The sequence below is a fragment of the Quercus lobata genome, chromosome 4 (genome assembly GCF_001633185.2).
Source record: "Quercus lobata isolate SW786 chromosome 4, ValleyOak3.0 Primary Assembly, whole genome shotgun sequence".
Classification (NCBI taxonomy): domain Eukaryota; kingdom Viridiplantae; phylum Streptophyta; class Magnoliopsida; order Fagales; family Fagaceae; genus Quercus; species Quercus lobata.
Window position 1 is genome coordinate 91,495,480 of NC_044907.1, and position 18,084 is coordinate 91,513,563.

At 34.3% G+C, this 18,084-nt stretch overlaps 1 protein-coding gene across 1 annotated transcript; it reads right to left on the reverse strand.

The window, feature by feature from the left end:
- Positions 1 to 4,806: 4,806 nt before the first annotated feature.
- On the reverse strand, positions 4,807 to 17,851 carry LOC115987898. Its single transcript, XM_031111510.1, has 9 exons — positions 17,677 to 17,851; positions 17,251 to 17,429; positions 15,987 to 16,310; positions 15,652 to 15,874; positions 13,746 to 13,892; positions 13,531 to 13,655; positions 9,783 to 9,987; positions 6,940 to 7,193; positions 4,807 to 5,202 (listed from the first exon to the last, which is right to left on the reverse strand). The coding sequence occupies exons 2-9, from the start codon at positions 17,337 to 17,339 to the stop codon at positions 5,034 to 5,036; spliced, it is 1,536 nt and encodes a 511-aa protein (XP_030967370.1). The 5' UTR covers positions 17,340 to 17,429; positions 17,677 to 17,851; the 3' UTR covers positions 4,807 to 5,033.
- Positions 17,852 to 18,084: the final 233 nt, after the last annotated feature.

Here is an 18,084-nt window from a genome sequence, read left to right on the forward strand (position 1 = left end):
GTTTTGTCACATGTTTGGCCTCTGTTTGACCTAGTTTTCGTATCTCTATATATTTGTTTGCTTTGCTTGGTCTTGTTTTGTCTTATTTTATCTCTTTTATGCTTATTGGGGTTTCTCTTATTTAAATATCATAACATGTTCATTTTAAATCTGCTTTGTGATGTTGTTGCCCTTGATAATATATGTTTAATGCCATGATAGATGAATGCTAGGTTTGAGGATGATTATGACATATGATTGCTTTAGATGCATGTTAGAGTGTGTGTGTGTGAGAGAGAGAGAGAGAGAGAGTTAGAATAACATGTTAAATATGCATTTGCCGAGATTAAGACTGGAAACACAATAAGTGGAAGTCGACCCATGGGTCAGGTGGGGTTAGGTGCCCAACACCTTTCCATCCCCATACCTAAATTCCGGACACGTGCTCTGGAAAAAATCGGTGGCGCTATATTTATGGTTAGGGTTGAACAAACAAGAGATATAAATGGTACCCTCTTTTTGATAAGATCTAAGATCTCTCTAAGTGTAAGTAGGCTCCCTAAAGTTAAAAAGACAGATCAGTAAGTCACTCACAACTAGGTGGGCCATGATTCTAACCGAGGGCCTAAATGGACCTTTGTGGATTGGTGGCAAACCGTTAACGTACTTAAAGCCCATCATAGGCAATGTCACAGATTATGAGTTGGTGGGATGAATTTCGAAAGACTTTGGCCTGAATGGAGCATACTCATCTTCCCACTCATCACCAACCGAAGTAAATGGGACAAAAGAACCAAGTGAAGTGTGTGCAAACAAGTATTGAACAAGCCTTTATTAGGATTAAGAAGTAGGACACATTGGAATCAAACTTTCTATCCCTGGCGAAGTCGCCACTGTGGACGCAGCATGTTTTCCTCCTTGACAAGGGGAGTACACCTCGGCCGAGTGAACCAGTGCGGAGAAAAGATTGGAGTCGTCATCTAGATTAGGTCTAGGAACCATAAATATAGCGCCCTTACGTGGAAGAACTAAGTCTTACTACCAAAGTATGGATTAAGAGTTTTGGTATGGTTTAAGGAAGGTGTTAGGCACCCAAAACCACCCGACCTATGGGTCAGCTTCTAGTTATTGTGTCTTACGTCTTAATCTCATTAAAAGCATATTCAATATTGTATTCTATACTCACACACATACTAGCATACATCTAAGCAAACAACATGGCATCAATCATCCCAAACCTTAACATACATCTATCATGACACCTCATATCATCCTATCCAAGGTAGCAAACAAATTATGGCAGGATCAAACAAACATGTTATTGCATCTCATTATTAAAGGAAAGACAAACAAGCAAAAATCATCCATGTTCATCATCCCAAGCAAGATCATATCCCAATCAAATGCATGTACATATGAATGTAAATTTTACCTCGCTTACTTTACTGCATCACAGCACCTATGTATCAATACATGATCATAGCATATGCATGTTAATTGTAAAATAAAGAAAACATAAGAGAAAACCCTAATATATTCTTGTTAAAGACAAACAAACAATCAAACAGAGAAACAGAAACTCAAAAACATAAAGAAGGATAAAAAAAGAAGCATATGGTGTAAAAGAAACAGAAGCAAAAAAACTCATATTAGGGTTTTTAGGCACAAGTATGTGTGTGCATACATAGGCCTGCGTACGTAGGCCAGTTTTATGCGTACGCATACTTCGAGTCTACATGCTCATACAGAATCATGCGTACGCAAACATACCTTAAGAACCCTAACCTAGAAACTCAAAAACACATAAAACAGAGCAAGACTTAAAATAATAAATCTAGCAACCTAACATGTCTTAAAACATAGAAACTATGTAAAACTAAACTAAACAAGCATATTAAAACATAAACAAAGCAAGGAAACAAGATTAAAAACAAGATTAAAGCAGAAATGAAAGAAAAGAGTTTAGAACTCAATACCTCAAAACAAAAGCTCCTAGACTTGATTTTGACCGTTCCCCTCAATCATATCTATTCACAATCAAACAAAGAAGTGATTAGTAATCTTAAAACTCAAAGACCAAGGCCAGAAAATGTCTAATCAGCAAACATTGACTTAAGAATATTTTGTGAAAAACTTCCTCTTTGATTCACTATTTCTAGTGAATCTTATGTTTTCCCTTAGAATTTTTTGTGTGTTTCTCAAATATACCATGTAAGGCTTTATATAGTTGAAAAATGGGGATTTGGAACGGCTTCCAAACGATGTGGGATTCATTCCAAACCTCAGCTTTAATGCAAAAAACCTGTCTTTCATAGCTCTCTGAAACTCTAGTTATGTACATAGGACCATGCCTACATACTCAGGTCCATGCCTACGTACACATGCATCAAACCTGCGTACACATACGAGTGTATGCGTAAGTAGGCCGAAGGTTTCCTTGGCCTTTATTTTCCAAAAATAGATTTATTTGCTCATAAAAAAGTTATATTTTCCATAAAAACTTTCCTCAAGTCAATTTAGAATCTGATTGGGCTCTAAACTAACCTTGGGCCTTAGAATTTCAGCATCATTAGGGAACGAGGGCTCAAGTCGTAAGTGGGACAAAATGCGGTGTCTACACACGTATTGTTTTTTTCCTATTTTTATACACATGTTTCTTAGTTTATTTAACTTGTCTATATTTCACATTTGATACCTTGATGGATCTTGTTTAAGTGTTTTGGCTAAGACAAGTTGCAAGTCTTTCATACCGTGATCTCTCTTCTTGCAAAGTTTTTCAAGAGTTCATTGTATTGGTTAGACTTATGTAATTTTATGTGTAAAAATTAGGAAGTTTGTTCTTCAAACTTCTCTCATAATTATGCTTGTGGTTTTGTCAAGAATTGCCAAAGGGGGAGATTGTTAAGGTCATATTTTCTATGTAATTAGCTAATCCTTAAACAAAACGCACTTTACTTGTAATTGCGTAAATCTAAATTGGGTTTAATGTATCAAAAAATATGTTGTTCTAACATATTAAGTGGTATCATTAAAGACATGAAGGTTGATCCAAGAAACAAGTGAAGAAAAATTGTTTCATTAAAACTTGACACAAGTTGCTATCGAGGACTAATGAAGAAGCTCGACACAAGCTCAATCTATCAAGGATAACGAATTCAGAATTCTCAGATTTAAATTTCGGCCCATGATGACTTGAATGATTAAGGTTTCTCTCTCTACAACCCTAGTCATATATAAGGCTTATTTTTAAAGTCATCAAGTACGGAAATAGAGACCTAAGACTCATATACTCTGTGTAGAGCTACTGCATTTGTACGCCTTAGGATTTTATAATCAAGTGTTTCCTAATCTTTCGTTTATGAAGTAAAAAACTTTTCAACCAACAACAATCAATCAAGTTGCTAGAGTTAATCACGTATTGGAATCCATGCAAAGGAGTTAGTCACAGATTGAAGATTTATGCAAGAAAGAAAGAAGTCTACTACAAGATCAAGTCTAGTTAGTTATTGGAGCAAAGGTTCAATTGTATGTTGGTATTTTGGAATAATCTAGGTTAGTGATAAGATTCCTTATACTTGTAATCGCTTGATTATTAATTAGTAGATTCTTAGGAGTGGTGACCTTAAATTCACCCGGTAGGATTTTTGCCTTGCAAGAGGTTTTTTCCATTTGTAAAATCGCTGCATATTAGTTTTTCGGTGATTTGTTAGTGCCTCCATGATTTGCATGTAATTTGACCTAATTAATCAATTTAGGTAATTGAATTAATTAATCAATTTAGGTAATTGAATTAATTAACCAAGGACAACCATGATAAACTATGATAAAAATGTTATCAGTTGGTTTCAATTTGCTCAACTAGTAAAGTTTTTTGTTGTCAAATGTGGGCATGAATTTAAATCCTGTTTATATAGAAAACCAATTAGTGTCTTAACGTAATGGTATAAAGAAATCATCAAAATAGATCTTTTAACCACCATAAACTATTCAAAATCTTACATTGAATTTCGTAGTTTTATTTTTTTAAGAGAAATTTAGTAGATCTTTATGTACCATACGTAGTGATGTTATTCTAGGGTGACAATTTTACAAAGACTACTTTTTTACTGCGAATATATTTTAAACACGTAGGGAAACCCAAAACAACAAAATAAAAAATTCTATGCCCACATGAATTTGGCATCAGGTCCAAGTTTCATAATCTTTTTTTTTCCCCTGAATATGGTTTTATAATCTATTTGGGTAGGAAGGTAGAAGAGTGAGAATAGAAAATGATTGAATGATAAATAAAAAAATAAAAAAATAAAAATTCCATCATATGTGTTTGGTCATTGGTGGGAGAAACATAAAAGTGGAATGATGGAAATTATATTATATTATACCCTTATTATAGTTTTAAATAATGGAGTAATATGGGTAGTAATATCTTTTTTAACTTCAAATCCATTTTCCCCCTCTTTTTCTCCGTTTTGGGGAGATTAATTTTGTGAGCCTGGGTGTAAAATCACCTACCAATTTTTCTTCTCCATTTTCTCTCATCTTCCAAACAATGAAAACACCTGTCTAACCACCCCTCCTTTTTCCATCCTCCTTTCGACCCAACCAAACATAGCTTAAAAGCCTAGTGGTTGTCTGCCCAGCAGAGGGGGTAACCCCAAAATGAAAAGTCCAACAAAAAAATCAGCATTAAATGGGACAAAAGAAGGACGCAGCAGGACATGCATATTGCAAGGGAAACCAAACAAGACTAAACTTTCACGCTTCCCTGCATGGATGAAGTATTTGTGACGACAATCTTAAATTTTACAAAAAAATCACATTGGAACAGGGTCCATTCAATTGTTGTACCAAAAATTATGAAAACCTCAAAATTGATTCAGATTTTGGCATTTATCAACCAATGCATGTGAGGGAAGCCTCAAAATGGTCCAGACATTAATGGATCTGAAGGAGTCCAAATCAAAGTGCCATGGCAGAAATACGATAAACAATAATGACCTGCCAATCAAGCATTATAGAAATTGCAATAAACAACAAAAATATACCATTTTATATCACTTCCATCGCAGTGACTGCCTAATTCCAGTATAGATGAGTCCTAATGACCTCCCAATCAAGCATACCAGAAAGAATGAGATGGCATCGCTGACTTTGCCAATAACGGCTTTAATCAATGGCATGCTAATGTCAGATAACTCGAGCAACAGGCTGAAGTAATATCTCCTGAAACATATTAATTAACATGTTAAAAAGGCAACCAACCTTACTTGACCTCAAAATCACCAATGAAGCAATTATATTTGAAGAAGGCACCAAAAAACAGATTAGCAGATTCCAAGCTCTGGTATTTGCTCTAGCTTTAAAATTATAAAATTGTGGCTTTTCCTAATGGAATTTACAATCCATGTCTATAATAAAATTTGGATCCTAAAAGTCACGATTATGCCAAGTGGTTATCTTCTCTTTGACAACAAGTGAATACACTCTTACATAGCTAAGAGTGGATTTTTGGAATTCAGCTAAAAGTGAATTGTAACAAATCTAGGTAGTGGATTTTTGGAATTCAGCTCTAATGTATCCCTTTCTGGAATGATGGGGGTGGATTTTTAGGCAAGAAGAGACATAATTACTTAAATAGCTAAAAGTGTTCCAATTTTACAAATAGTGTACAATGTTCATGTGGTTCACAGATTTATAAAAAATCATATGTAAACTAGAAAAACACAGACACGTACAGGGTACAAGTACAGGTACGATATAGTGACACGAGCAATTTCTAAAAAATTATAACATGAGACGGCATATAGGACACAAGTACAACACCAATACGACAAAATCGTTAGAGAAGCTAAAAGAATGTGGTTTTTGTAGTTCAGAACCTTTATGTTACAAACCCATGGGCAGAACTCACCCTTGAAAACCGGCTTGCAAGGGGAGGGTGCCCAAAAACTTATATACACATGGTTAAGCTTATACTTAATCCATGTGGGACACTAGGATCATAACATACCACCATGCTCTACAGCCGACATCCACAACGGCTCACTCTAACAACATGGACCCAATGGTATCCCTTTCTATTTTGGTGGCTCCACTCACCTATTAGTTATTTTAATCTAGCCTTTAGGTCACCTCCTCCAGGATTTGACCACAAAACCGCAACTCATTTGATCTCATACTCAATAAGCTACGTACAATTACTCAATGTGGCGATTGGCACTGATACCAAATGTTACAAATCCATTGGTAGAACTCACCCTTGAAAACCGACTTGCAAGGAAAGAGTGCCCAAGAGCTTATAAACACATGGTTAAGCTTATTCTTAATCCATGCAGGACACAAAGATCATAACACGTTAGCTGTACACAAATCATGTTCTGCTCCCTCAAGCTATTAAAGACCATACAAAAACTACAGCAGTATAACTAATCAAAGAAATCAACTTTAATCTTCATGAACTCACTGGCCTTCCTAAAGTATCTACAGAAGCACTGACTTATATCCTCACACCAGCACCATCCCAATTCAACTCTAGACTCTGGACATTGTCAAACTCTAGATAGGAAATTCCCCTGATGCAACATATCTAAATATTACTTAATACATGATATTTCACCGGTGTATGGTACAATTTATTGCTAATATAATCAGATAAGTATGACTAGAATGAGAGAGTCACATGATATTCCATAGAACACCTCATCTTCACACAGCCTCTTTTAATCCTCTTGGAATAAACCTATTAAAGCAATTCTCCATCATGGATTAACAAATGGAATCAATCACTTGCTGACTTCAATCTTAAGAACTAAAATAAAAACGAAAGATGAGCGATTGATTTCTGGAATCTCCAACAATTGAAGTTTATGTCAACTAAAAGTGCGCATCCCAGTGATAATTGCAATTATGCGGTATGGATGAAATGATCAAAAAATCCGGAGAAAAGGTAAAACAACATACCACCCTCTTAAGGCCCTTAATTCCTTCATCCGCTTTACAGGCATGGAGAATTGGCGTATCATGATATAATGTATTGGAGATGACACAGTATCAAATTTTCGCAGGGTAAGCCTCTTCCACCAGCTATAATTCTCAGCCTGGCTATTTCCTGGTGCTTCAATGAGTTGATTCTGTAGTGTCCATAGGTCAAAGCGATCTTCATACATTGATACAACTGCCTCCACATTTAGATACAACCACTGGCTCAAAGCCACCTATAAAAAAGCATGTATATAAGTCTTGGTGAGGTACTTTTGGCAGAAAATTCAAATATGCAATAGTAATATAACACAGTACATAAAATCTTAGGATGATTTTTTCTTTCCATATAATATTCAAATTTTCAAAAACAAAGTGAAATCCTGTAACTTCTGCCCCACCCCACCTAGACACCACCTCCTCCTCCCCCTTCATTTTTCTGTCTTTAAACTCTGAAAGAAAAATGTAGGAATAATCTATAAGTAACCTTAATTCTTTTTTTAAGTAACCACTTAATTATAATCACTAATCAGTCATCACCATGGCTTTGCTCAAATATAACCAGGAAAAAATAGAACCCAACATAATATAATATACGTACCAAACCCCCCCCCCCTTTTTTTCACCCCACCTTCAGAACCCATGCTTGCATCCTTTGAATTGTCCCTTTTCTCTGGCTTTTTGTCTCTTCAGAGCAGAAATGCCAATAAGGATCTTGTTTTTGATTGTGTTTCTCTGTTTTTCTGTTGATTTTGTGTTCCCTTTTTTCACTATTTAGTTCTCCCTTTGTCTTTATTGATCATTAAAACTTGTTTTCGTTTCCATCTTGTTTTCCTTTGTTTGTATCCTTATCATTATCTCCTCCGTCTATGTCTAGCATCCACATCTCTTTGTCTGTCATTAATGATTTATTTTCTTAGTCTTCATTAAATTTCATTGTTTACTTTCAAAAATAAAAAATTCCATTGTGTACATATTTTTCTTGGATCATTTCAGTCTCCCTTGCAGTTTGTTTTCCTTGGTAACCATTTTGTCAAACTGTCCTTTCGTTTTTTCTTGACTGTGGTTTCCTGCTTGTTTCTTCTCCATTATCATTTCATCTTCCTCTAAATGATCCATACAGATTTTTTCTGTTACTTTATTTTTCTTTATTTGTGTCGACTCATTTCCCACTTTCATAATATTATATTAATTTTCTTGCTCTCTTACTATTGTATTTTTCATTTCCTTTTCATCCCTGCCCTTCTTTTCTCTCATGCAAGTTTTTGTTGTATGTGTTTTTTCTATCTTCTCGCTGTAAGTTGTGTTCTTCTTTGACAGCAATGGGTAATTCATTATCTGATGATTTGCCCTTTGCTCAAGTTGATAATCCATAGGTTATGCACCCCAATCTGGTGGCAGAAGGGGTGTGTTATTTTTCTGACAATGGCTCTGAAAAGAGTAGTTAATCCAACAGTTATGGGGATGGTTGATGATTTTCCTCAAACTTTGGTGCCAGTTTGCAGTGAGCAACAGATCCACATTGGGAATTATCCTGATCAGATGATTTTGGTGGTAAGTGTGGATGTGGTTTGTGATTATTGTACTCACCTTTTTCTCAATCTGCCTCTCCCATTGTCCATGTGACTCGATCAGATTCTGCTATGGTAGTCTGTGATAAACCATCAATTCCTATAGAGACACCAATTAACCCAAATGTTCAAAACAATTCCCATGTTACTAATTGTTCAAAAAAAATCTCCCCCCCCCCCCCGGCCCACCCTTCTGTTCCATCTTCGACTAAGCCTGCTTTACAGCCTTGTATTTTGGAATGATCATTATTTGTTGGACTGTCCCAGCATCAGCACTTTGAACTTAGGCTACATAATCAATATAGACATTTCATCAAGAATTATTTCAGGTTTTGCAGGTCTAAGTTCTTGATCATTCCTCTATGTTGCTAAGTAAGAGAATTAAGTTGCTTGTGCTATTGCTATTTTTGTAATGGAAGGTGTACATATGTTGTTTGGCTTGAAGATCTGCCTTTGTGTTTTTTCTGTCTTATTGGCAAATGATGTACTTCAATTATAAATCAATAAAGCTTTCTATCTTTTAATCAAACACACACCCCCCCACCCCCACCCAAAAACAAAAAATATTAATAATAAATAAATAAACAAACCTTACACAGAAACACCCACAGTATTACATATGTAAGTGCCCTATAAACTATAATCATAACTTACAAAACAGCTCTAGTGAAATGTACCCAAAAAGAGAAATGTAATTGAGACAGAACACTTTTCCACACATAATGTACATATTGGAAAATATTAATTAATATGTTTCTGAGAAACCTTTTGTTAGCAAAAGGGAAGAAAAGAAAGGAATATTATTTTGGCTGCCAGGTGACAACCAATGTCCAGCAATAATATAGTTTATGTCTAAACGCACAAGGTAGTGAGTAAAGAAAGAGGAGATAAAATGAATATACATACATACATACATACATACATATATATATATATATATATATGCAGCCTCAATTAGATTCCTAATGCCTATCGGAAGTAGTTATGAGATAATATACAACTGGACTGAGCAGGGTTCTAAATAAAGCATAAATTGTCAAATGTCCAAGCTATGAACCTGAATGGTTTCTAAATAGAAGGTCAATATACTTGGCAGGATCAATGCATCACAAGAATAAGCTGTTAAATAAAGTCTGACCAAGAATTAGCCCATGCCCAAAAAATAGTAAATAAGAGTGCAAGTAGCTATATAGCTTAGAAAACCAGTTGTGCATAACAAATCAAGAATCATTATTCTAAGCTCACAAACACTACCTCATTTCGTAATCTTTGGAGTGCCCGGGTAGACAAAGTACACAATGCCAGACCTAGGCTATTCATTTCATTTGACAAATTGCCGTCAACAGAGATAAGCTCCAAAAATATGCTTGCAATCCCATCAGCTAAAGTTATCACCAAATCTTCCAATATGGAAACTCCATGCAAAAGAAATATGCTATTGTCATAACAGCAGTCCTCCCTGGTAAAACACAAATGAAGGTATAGTAAGTGTGGGAAGATCAAATATAGTTTGTAAGAAAAAAAATGGAAAGTGAGTTTTCAGTAACCTCTACACACACAAAGATTTTTTGACCCACTCAGTTGCAAAAATCACATTTTGTAGAAGCACCAATTTGACACTTTGATATCTCAACTATTCCAAATATTCTCTTTGGAAGAAGATGAATGCAAAGCCCAATAGGCATCTGGTGTAGTTGATTAGGTCGTTAGTATTTTTTTAATTGATTTTTTCTAGGGTCAAGGATATTTTAATAATTCTATAATTGTTGGTTGTGGGCCTAGGGTTTTAGCTTATTAAAAGAAAAGTGTGCTTTAGCTTATGGGCTTTTATGTGTGTGTCTTGGTCCAATTCAATTAGAGGTTTGTTTACTAGTCAAAGTAGGAGTTCTAGTATATTAGGAAAGTAAACGTCTAGACTCTCTGAAGGTTGTCATCATACAAAAAGAGAGGTTGGTTAATAGAAAAGTTGAGCATTTTGAATATTGAGGCATATTGACTGTATTGTGTTCATTTTCTCCTTTTCTCTTCTCTTTGATATTGTCACTATTCATGTCACTGTTTACATTACTACTCATGTGCTCTATTCCCAGTGCACTGTTCACAGATTGTGTACAGTGACTTCCATTTCTTTTTAACCCTAAATCAAATCCTTTCCCTAGTCATTCTTGAATCTTAACCCTCCTAAAAGTTCTAAAATCTAAATTCTCTAACCCTAAGGGCGAAACCAAGGACAAGCATTTCTTGAGGTTAAAACCACTTGTTAAATGAGAGCCAACCTCCTAATTCTTGCTTATGATCCCATAAAATACATTATCACAGTCTTAGGCATCCTACTTTAACACTAATAGCATATTACCTCCATTCCACAGATAGAGATGTTTCAATGCAGTCTTTGTTGGTAAGACAGAATGAGGGAAGGAGGAGTTGGGATGTAAGATTCTTTTATGACTTCAATAATTGGGAGTTTATTTTCTATTACACCTAAAAAAAAATAAAAAATAAAATTTTGGGAGTCAGATTTGGTGGCCTTGTTTCTCCATCTTTTAGAATCTAATATCTTTTTAGAGTGGATGGTGATCAAGTGAGATGGAGGTTTCAAATGTCGTTCTCTTCCCATGGAAGGCATTTGGGGTTGAAGGCCCCACGGACATGACAATGGAATGAGGAATGATACTCACTTGTAAGTAACTTATCAAGAGGTGTTACATGATAATTGGTTGGTGTTGCATACTTGCATCTATCGAGACCTTGCACTGCTGCATTTGATTTGTGGAGTCTTTCTTTTAGATCATTTGGGTTTCAAAGGTTTTATCGGAAAAGGTTATCAACCTTATGTTTTGTAGGAGAAATTGGATTGGTAAGCATTTGTTAGATTTTGAAATATTGTTCCATTATGTTTTATGTGGACAATATGGAGGGAACACAATTAATGCACTTTTAAAGATATGGAAAGTATGAGGTCTCAGTTGTTAGTACCCCTTCACTAGTTCCTTGTATGAATGGTCTCATGTTAGGGGGTTTTACAACTAACCATTTTATTGCATCATTTATAATGTCGTTGCCATTTTTGTATTTTTTTTCTTTTTTTCTTGTTGTTATTCTTTAGGCCAGTACATTAAGTAGTCCCTTTTTTATAAAATTATTATTACCTATCAAAAAAAAAAAATAATAATAATTTAAAAATTAAAAAAAAAAGACAATTACATCTTTGTTACTCAATTCTATCATAAAGCTCCTTTGTTGATTGGTGAGGTTAGAAGGGAAGATAAGATTTACAATACACAAGACAACACTATTACCACTAGAAAGCACAGACGCTTCATTTGAGATGTCGTACCCATGCCATACCCTTGTCGGACACTTGACACGCCTAAGACACTTCTACACGCGTGTCCTAGCCGTGTCCTTTAAAAAAAACACAATACATGGCTAGGACACAAGAACAAAAGGAATTGAATACCCTTTCACAAAACAAAGAGAGCATTCATGCTCTGAATAGTAATAGTGCATTTGAAAATTAATAAATATATTTATTATTGGTTTGCATTTTAATTTCTAAACATCCTTTAATAGTCATGGATTTGCTTTATTATCCATTATTACTCTTAATTTGATATATATCTAACATTATATGTAAAATAAATGCTTAATAATATATAGAAAATATAAATAAAAATATATTTAATAAATATGTTCCACTGTACCCGTGTCCTATTTTTTCAAAAATAGCCGTGTCGCAGTGTCGTACCCGTACCTGTATCCAGTGACAGGATGATTACTACAATAGTTAACTCAACTATGTGACATATCAGCCAATCAAGAAGGGCTTCAAGCTAGAAACAGTGGTGGAGCCAAATACACTAAGTTTTGAGATTGATTAAATTATTTTTTCTAAATCAGTTATAAAAAAACCAATATTTTGTTTTTTAATAATTCAATAGTTACAACAATGGGAGAGGGAGATTTGAACGTTGGATGTCTAGTTAAAAATACCCAAGTACCAGTTGAGCTACAAGGCTCTTGGCTCAGGAGAAAACCATAGTCCAAGCAAACAACAAAAACAATGCTTAGTTTAATAAGTGAGGAAATTGTTTGGACTATGGCATAGCAAAAGGTGTCCCTTTCCATTTATGTTGCTGTTGCTATATTTTCCAGTCATATAGTGGATAAAATATAGGTGGTGATCAAGGTTATAAAAACCAACCGTTGAAAAAACAGAAAATGGAGACATTCAAGGTTTTAGGGTTGGATTGGGTTTCAACCAAAGGTCGGACATAATGACATCATAATTAATTTAATAATTAAATAAATTTTTTTTTTTAAATTGTAAAAATGAATAAATATGATTACAAAAATATCTAAGGAAATTAAATAATTTTCAAGCAAATTTTGACAACTTATAAACAACCAGGCATTAAAAAAAAAATTAACATTATAAATTTTTTTTTTTTTTTTTGATAAGTTAACATTATAAATATTCCTTCATGTCTGAAACATAATTTTGCAAACAAACAAATAATTTTGAAATTTCATATTCAATCATGCCAAGTACATTAAGCCACAATGAATATACAACAACAAAACCTTAGTCCAAAATTTTTGAGGTCGGCTATGGATCCTCAATAAAACCACAATGAATATGTATGATTTTAATTATAATATTTTTACAATATAAATATATATATATATATATATCTTCCTTTTAGTTATGGATAATGAAAATAAAATGATATAATGAAAGATGCTGAATATATTAGTTATAATAAACAACAGTGAAAGTCTATCTATCTTATTGTGTATGCATACACATGCGTGTGTTTAAGAGCATGTGTTCCCTTTTGTTCTTATTGTTTTAGCCAGTAGCATGTGCCCCACTGAAAATACAAAGAAATATCATATTTTACAATTTTCTTAATCAAATCTAGCAGAAGATAAATGGAACATCAAAACGAGAACTTAGAGAAAACACAACCAAGAAACAGACAATAATAAATGAATTTACCTCTGAGAGCCAAATCTTAAAAAGCACAATAATTCTGCATATAGGTCTCCCTTGCCTGACTTTCTAATGTTCTGTAAAACAGTGTCTTCTCCTTTTAACTTTTCATATATCAGACAAGCAAGTTCCTGATAAGATGAGGAACAACATCGACATCTCGTTCAACATGCTAGTTGTATCAAAATCTACAAATTGATAAATTTAATTGTCCAAGTTACCTTGCTAGTGGTGCTGTTTTCAAGGCAAAGCACGTTTTCCAGCCATGCCATGCATACAGGCTGACAGGATCTTTGAATAATATCAGGGAAAACAGTCAACCAATCTTCCATCTTGGCAGTTTTGGGAATTGATGAGATGTTAGTCACCTGTAAAAAATAAATAAATAAATAACCCTAAGCTGCAGAAATATTCAACAGACTGCAAAAGTACTAAATATTTATTTCTCAAAGAAATTGGATTATGAGATATACTTTTGCAATTGGAAAGAAAAGACTGCTTGCAGCTTTGTAAAGGTCACAAGAGTCCTCCAATTTCTTTTTATAAGTGGTTATTGGAGCCCCGCATTACCAATCAAAGAATCCAATCAACTATCTCAGTTACTTTTCATTCTTATAGAGTTCACATAAAATGCCCAGGGCCACTCTTAACTTTACATGCGTCTTTCTACTTAATAGCAAAAGCTGTTACTCTACACTGATCATCAGTGACTAGTTCACTACTATAAATTCGATATATGGTGCAATCAGCTAAGAATTAACTGCCTCATGAAGTAGAGATCACTAGTTCAAATCTCCCCTTTCTCCTTCCCTTGGGGCCAAAACTTTCTTTAAAAAAAATAAAAAATAAATAAACAATAGATATATGAAAACAGATAATTTATCAACTCTAGCACTTTAGAACTATTTCTTTGCACCGAAAACATTGAATGAGGAGGCAAGTTTTGACTTTTATCACAATATTGGCATCTTTAGGAAAAATAATAGGCCAATCCATGTTTGGAAATTAAGAGTACACACCGTCGCAGACAAAGCAGGATCAAATAGTCAGGACAGTTGATATCATGCGTAATCTTGCACTAACATTCAAACCTTCAGGGTTCATTTGTATCTATTTAAGACTGTCCAAGATAATATCAAACACAGCCACACTTTGGATGTATCAGTCAAATATTGGTAAGAACAAGCATTCAAAGGGCAAACAAAAATTGAATGAACTCTCAGCAAAACATAATATCAGTTAATATTGGTATGCAATTGTGGAGATTTGATGTGATGAGTCCACGTTGGCGTTTTACTAGGTGGATCTTGGGTATATAAGTGATTACAAAGAGCCCCAATTGTAAATTAACTAGTTTTTTTTGGGTATAAACGCAAATATGGCTAGCACTTTCCTTGAATTCCAAATAATATGGATTTGATTTGACTTGATTGTATGAGAATGTGTTGTGTGGGCATGTGCTAAGTTCCACATCAAGTGTTTACTAGGTTGATCTTGGGTATATAAGTGATTATGAGGGGCACCAACTGTAACTTGACTAGTACTTTCGGACTATAACTGCAGATGTGGCAGCGCTTTCCTTTGGTCATTATAGCATGTGTTGTGAATGCATAAATGTTTTATATATATAATCCATAAAAAAACAGTATAAAAAAATTGGAAAAATTTATAAATGAAATGGTTTTTAATCTCCAATAAACTTGATATTTGACAAGTATGACAATTATGGGGAAAACATATGAACCAACCATGAATTTAACGAAATACTAAGCCAATAAAAACGCATTGGCTGGTGTAACTTTAATCAAATATCTAACCTTATGTATGGTATTGTTAAATTGTCAAATATTTTCAATAAGCAACATATCTTACTTCTCAACCCAAGGAAGAAAAGATACCATTTGGCCTGTATACCCCTCCCTCCCCCATACTAGGGCACATCAATATACAGGCATAAACTTATCTATCTTGCCATGGAAACCAAGAAAAAGAAAAAAGGTTGCTGAACCAACAACTTTATATTCTTTTTTCCCAATAATGTTTTGAAATCAACACAACAGCTTCTAATAATATAATAAGTTCTGGAAAGTAACCATAGTAAAAGGAAACAATAGAGACAGTGCCTGCCTCTTCCTCAACTTGCTGAAAAGAAGCCCAAAGCAAATGCAGTCTTGGACCCTCAGGAACAGCATTCAAACTTAAAGGTCCCTTAGCACGGTGTTCTTCAAATTCATGGACCCTCTCCTCCAAATTTTGGCAATGTTCAAGAGCTTTTAGAGAGTCTAAAAGTTTTCCTTTCACTACATTCAAGGCATACTTTGAATCAAGTTGATCATCATTCTTCATGGCACTGAAAACAGCAAGATGTCTATGTAACTAAGAGAAAGAGGAATAAACAAATCAAATCCAAGTATATTCAAAGTGCCCTTCAACCTTGACATCTTTGACAAGCTTACCCTTACCTACCAGAAGAGGTTCCAGAGACCACATCATCATTGTAGATGTTCTTTGGAAATTTTAGAAAAGACTTCTTCCGTACAGGAATGACTCCAGCAGTGTATGTGAGGAATACACTGGCCATCAGAAGTACTTGATCAACAACAGGTATCCAATCAGAGGTTGTTGCACCATCCGGGTTTACCAAAGACCCCAAGCAAGTACCCTTCAAGGAAGTTCCCCTGAGACAAGGACTTAGTTTCAAATATGAGACACTATGAGTAAGCTCCCACATTTTCCATGTAGAGATCCGGAGAACTTTACAGGTTCCATAGGAATACTTTCTATAACTGCAAATATATAACAGAAATGTGAGGTTAACATCATTGCTAATTCTTAAGTTTCAATAGTATTTTCACTTATCTATAAATAAAAATAATTTTGAAAAAATGATACTGCAGTTATAATATCATACACAAGTATTTTGTGTTAACAATTGATGATGGCTACATATATATGCAAAAAGATAATTAACCATTATTCATTTGAATTTTAAGTAAAAGACTTTCCTGTTATCTAGGATCCAATAAATTAGAAATTATGTTCAACAAGTCTACATCTAGGAAGCATGGACACTTCATTTGGGATGTTGTACCCATGTCGGACACTTGACATGCTTGGGACACTTCTGGCAGTGTCCTTTTCAAAAAAAAAAAAAAATGCTCAACATGGCTAAGACACAAGAACATGAGGAATTGAATACCCTTTCTCAAAACAAAGAGAGCATTCATGCTCTAAATAGTACTAGTGCATTTGATTCATAGTTTGTATTCTACTTTCTAAACTTCTATCCACTATTACTCTTAAATTGATATATATTTAACATTATATGAAAAATAAATGCTTATAATATATAGAAAATAAAAATAAAAATATATTTAATAGACATGTCCCGCAATACCCATGTCCTATCATTTTCAAAATTTGCTATGTAACTGTGTCATACTCGCACCCGTGTCCGTGCTTCTTAGGTCTGCATATATCTGGCTTAGTTCAGAAATTCCCTATTCTAGGCGGAAAAAACAAGAACACATACACACACAAAACACAAAATTTTTCAGCATCTGTTGTTTCCAGGGTCTTCTCATAAATAAACAAATTTGGTTAAAGCCCGCATAATAGAGTTTTACAGTCATCACTCATCAACACACTTGACTTTCCAACACATAACATGACACACACATACACACACACACACAATTTGAAGTGGAAGCAAAAAAGCAAGAGTACCTTTGTGGCATTCTGAGAGTCAAATTCTGGTGAGGCGTGCAGCCTCTGTGGTTGATGAGACATGATGGTGAAGAAACACATTCTGCCATTGATAACAATTTCAGTCCCCCCCTCCTCAATCAACACATTGCGTATTATCAACTGGAATAAGCTTTTTCAACACCCAGCATATCAGATTTCTACACACAATCAGCATACATATACATGTTATAAATTAATCAAATTTCCACAACCCCACAAAACGTAAATTGAATAGGAGTTGGAAATCTGGGGACATGGGAATTTGAGAATTGAGAATGTGAATAAATTTATAGTTGAAAGAAGTGCTTTTTCCAAATTCGTGAGTAGGAAGAGTATAGAGTTAATCTGAGTTAAGTGTTTGGCATGAACATGAAAAATAAATAAATAAATAAAAGCAGTAGTTACCAATGAAGGACTAGGAGAAGGGAAGTAAGTAAGTTTGATGAAATTGGTAGAGAATAGCAGAGCGTCATAAAAAGAGTGATGAGGATTCGATTTGGATTTGGATTTAGGCGTCCCAATCACAACCCAGGTGTTTTTTCTTCTTATTTTTCAACTCACCTCTCTCTCTCTCTCTCTCTCTCTCAAAAGACAAAAGACCAAAAAATAAAAAGTCTATAAAAACAATTTTCCAAAAATAAATAAATAAAAATCTATACACACAACTTTCTACCTACAATTCCAAAATAACGTTCACCAGCTTGACAAAATTTTATATTTCACCTCCTTACTTTTTAAAATACTTTGAACCAAATTATTAAATTTATACTATACTAGTTGAATGCCCGTGATAACTTATTTAGTACAATATAT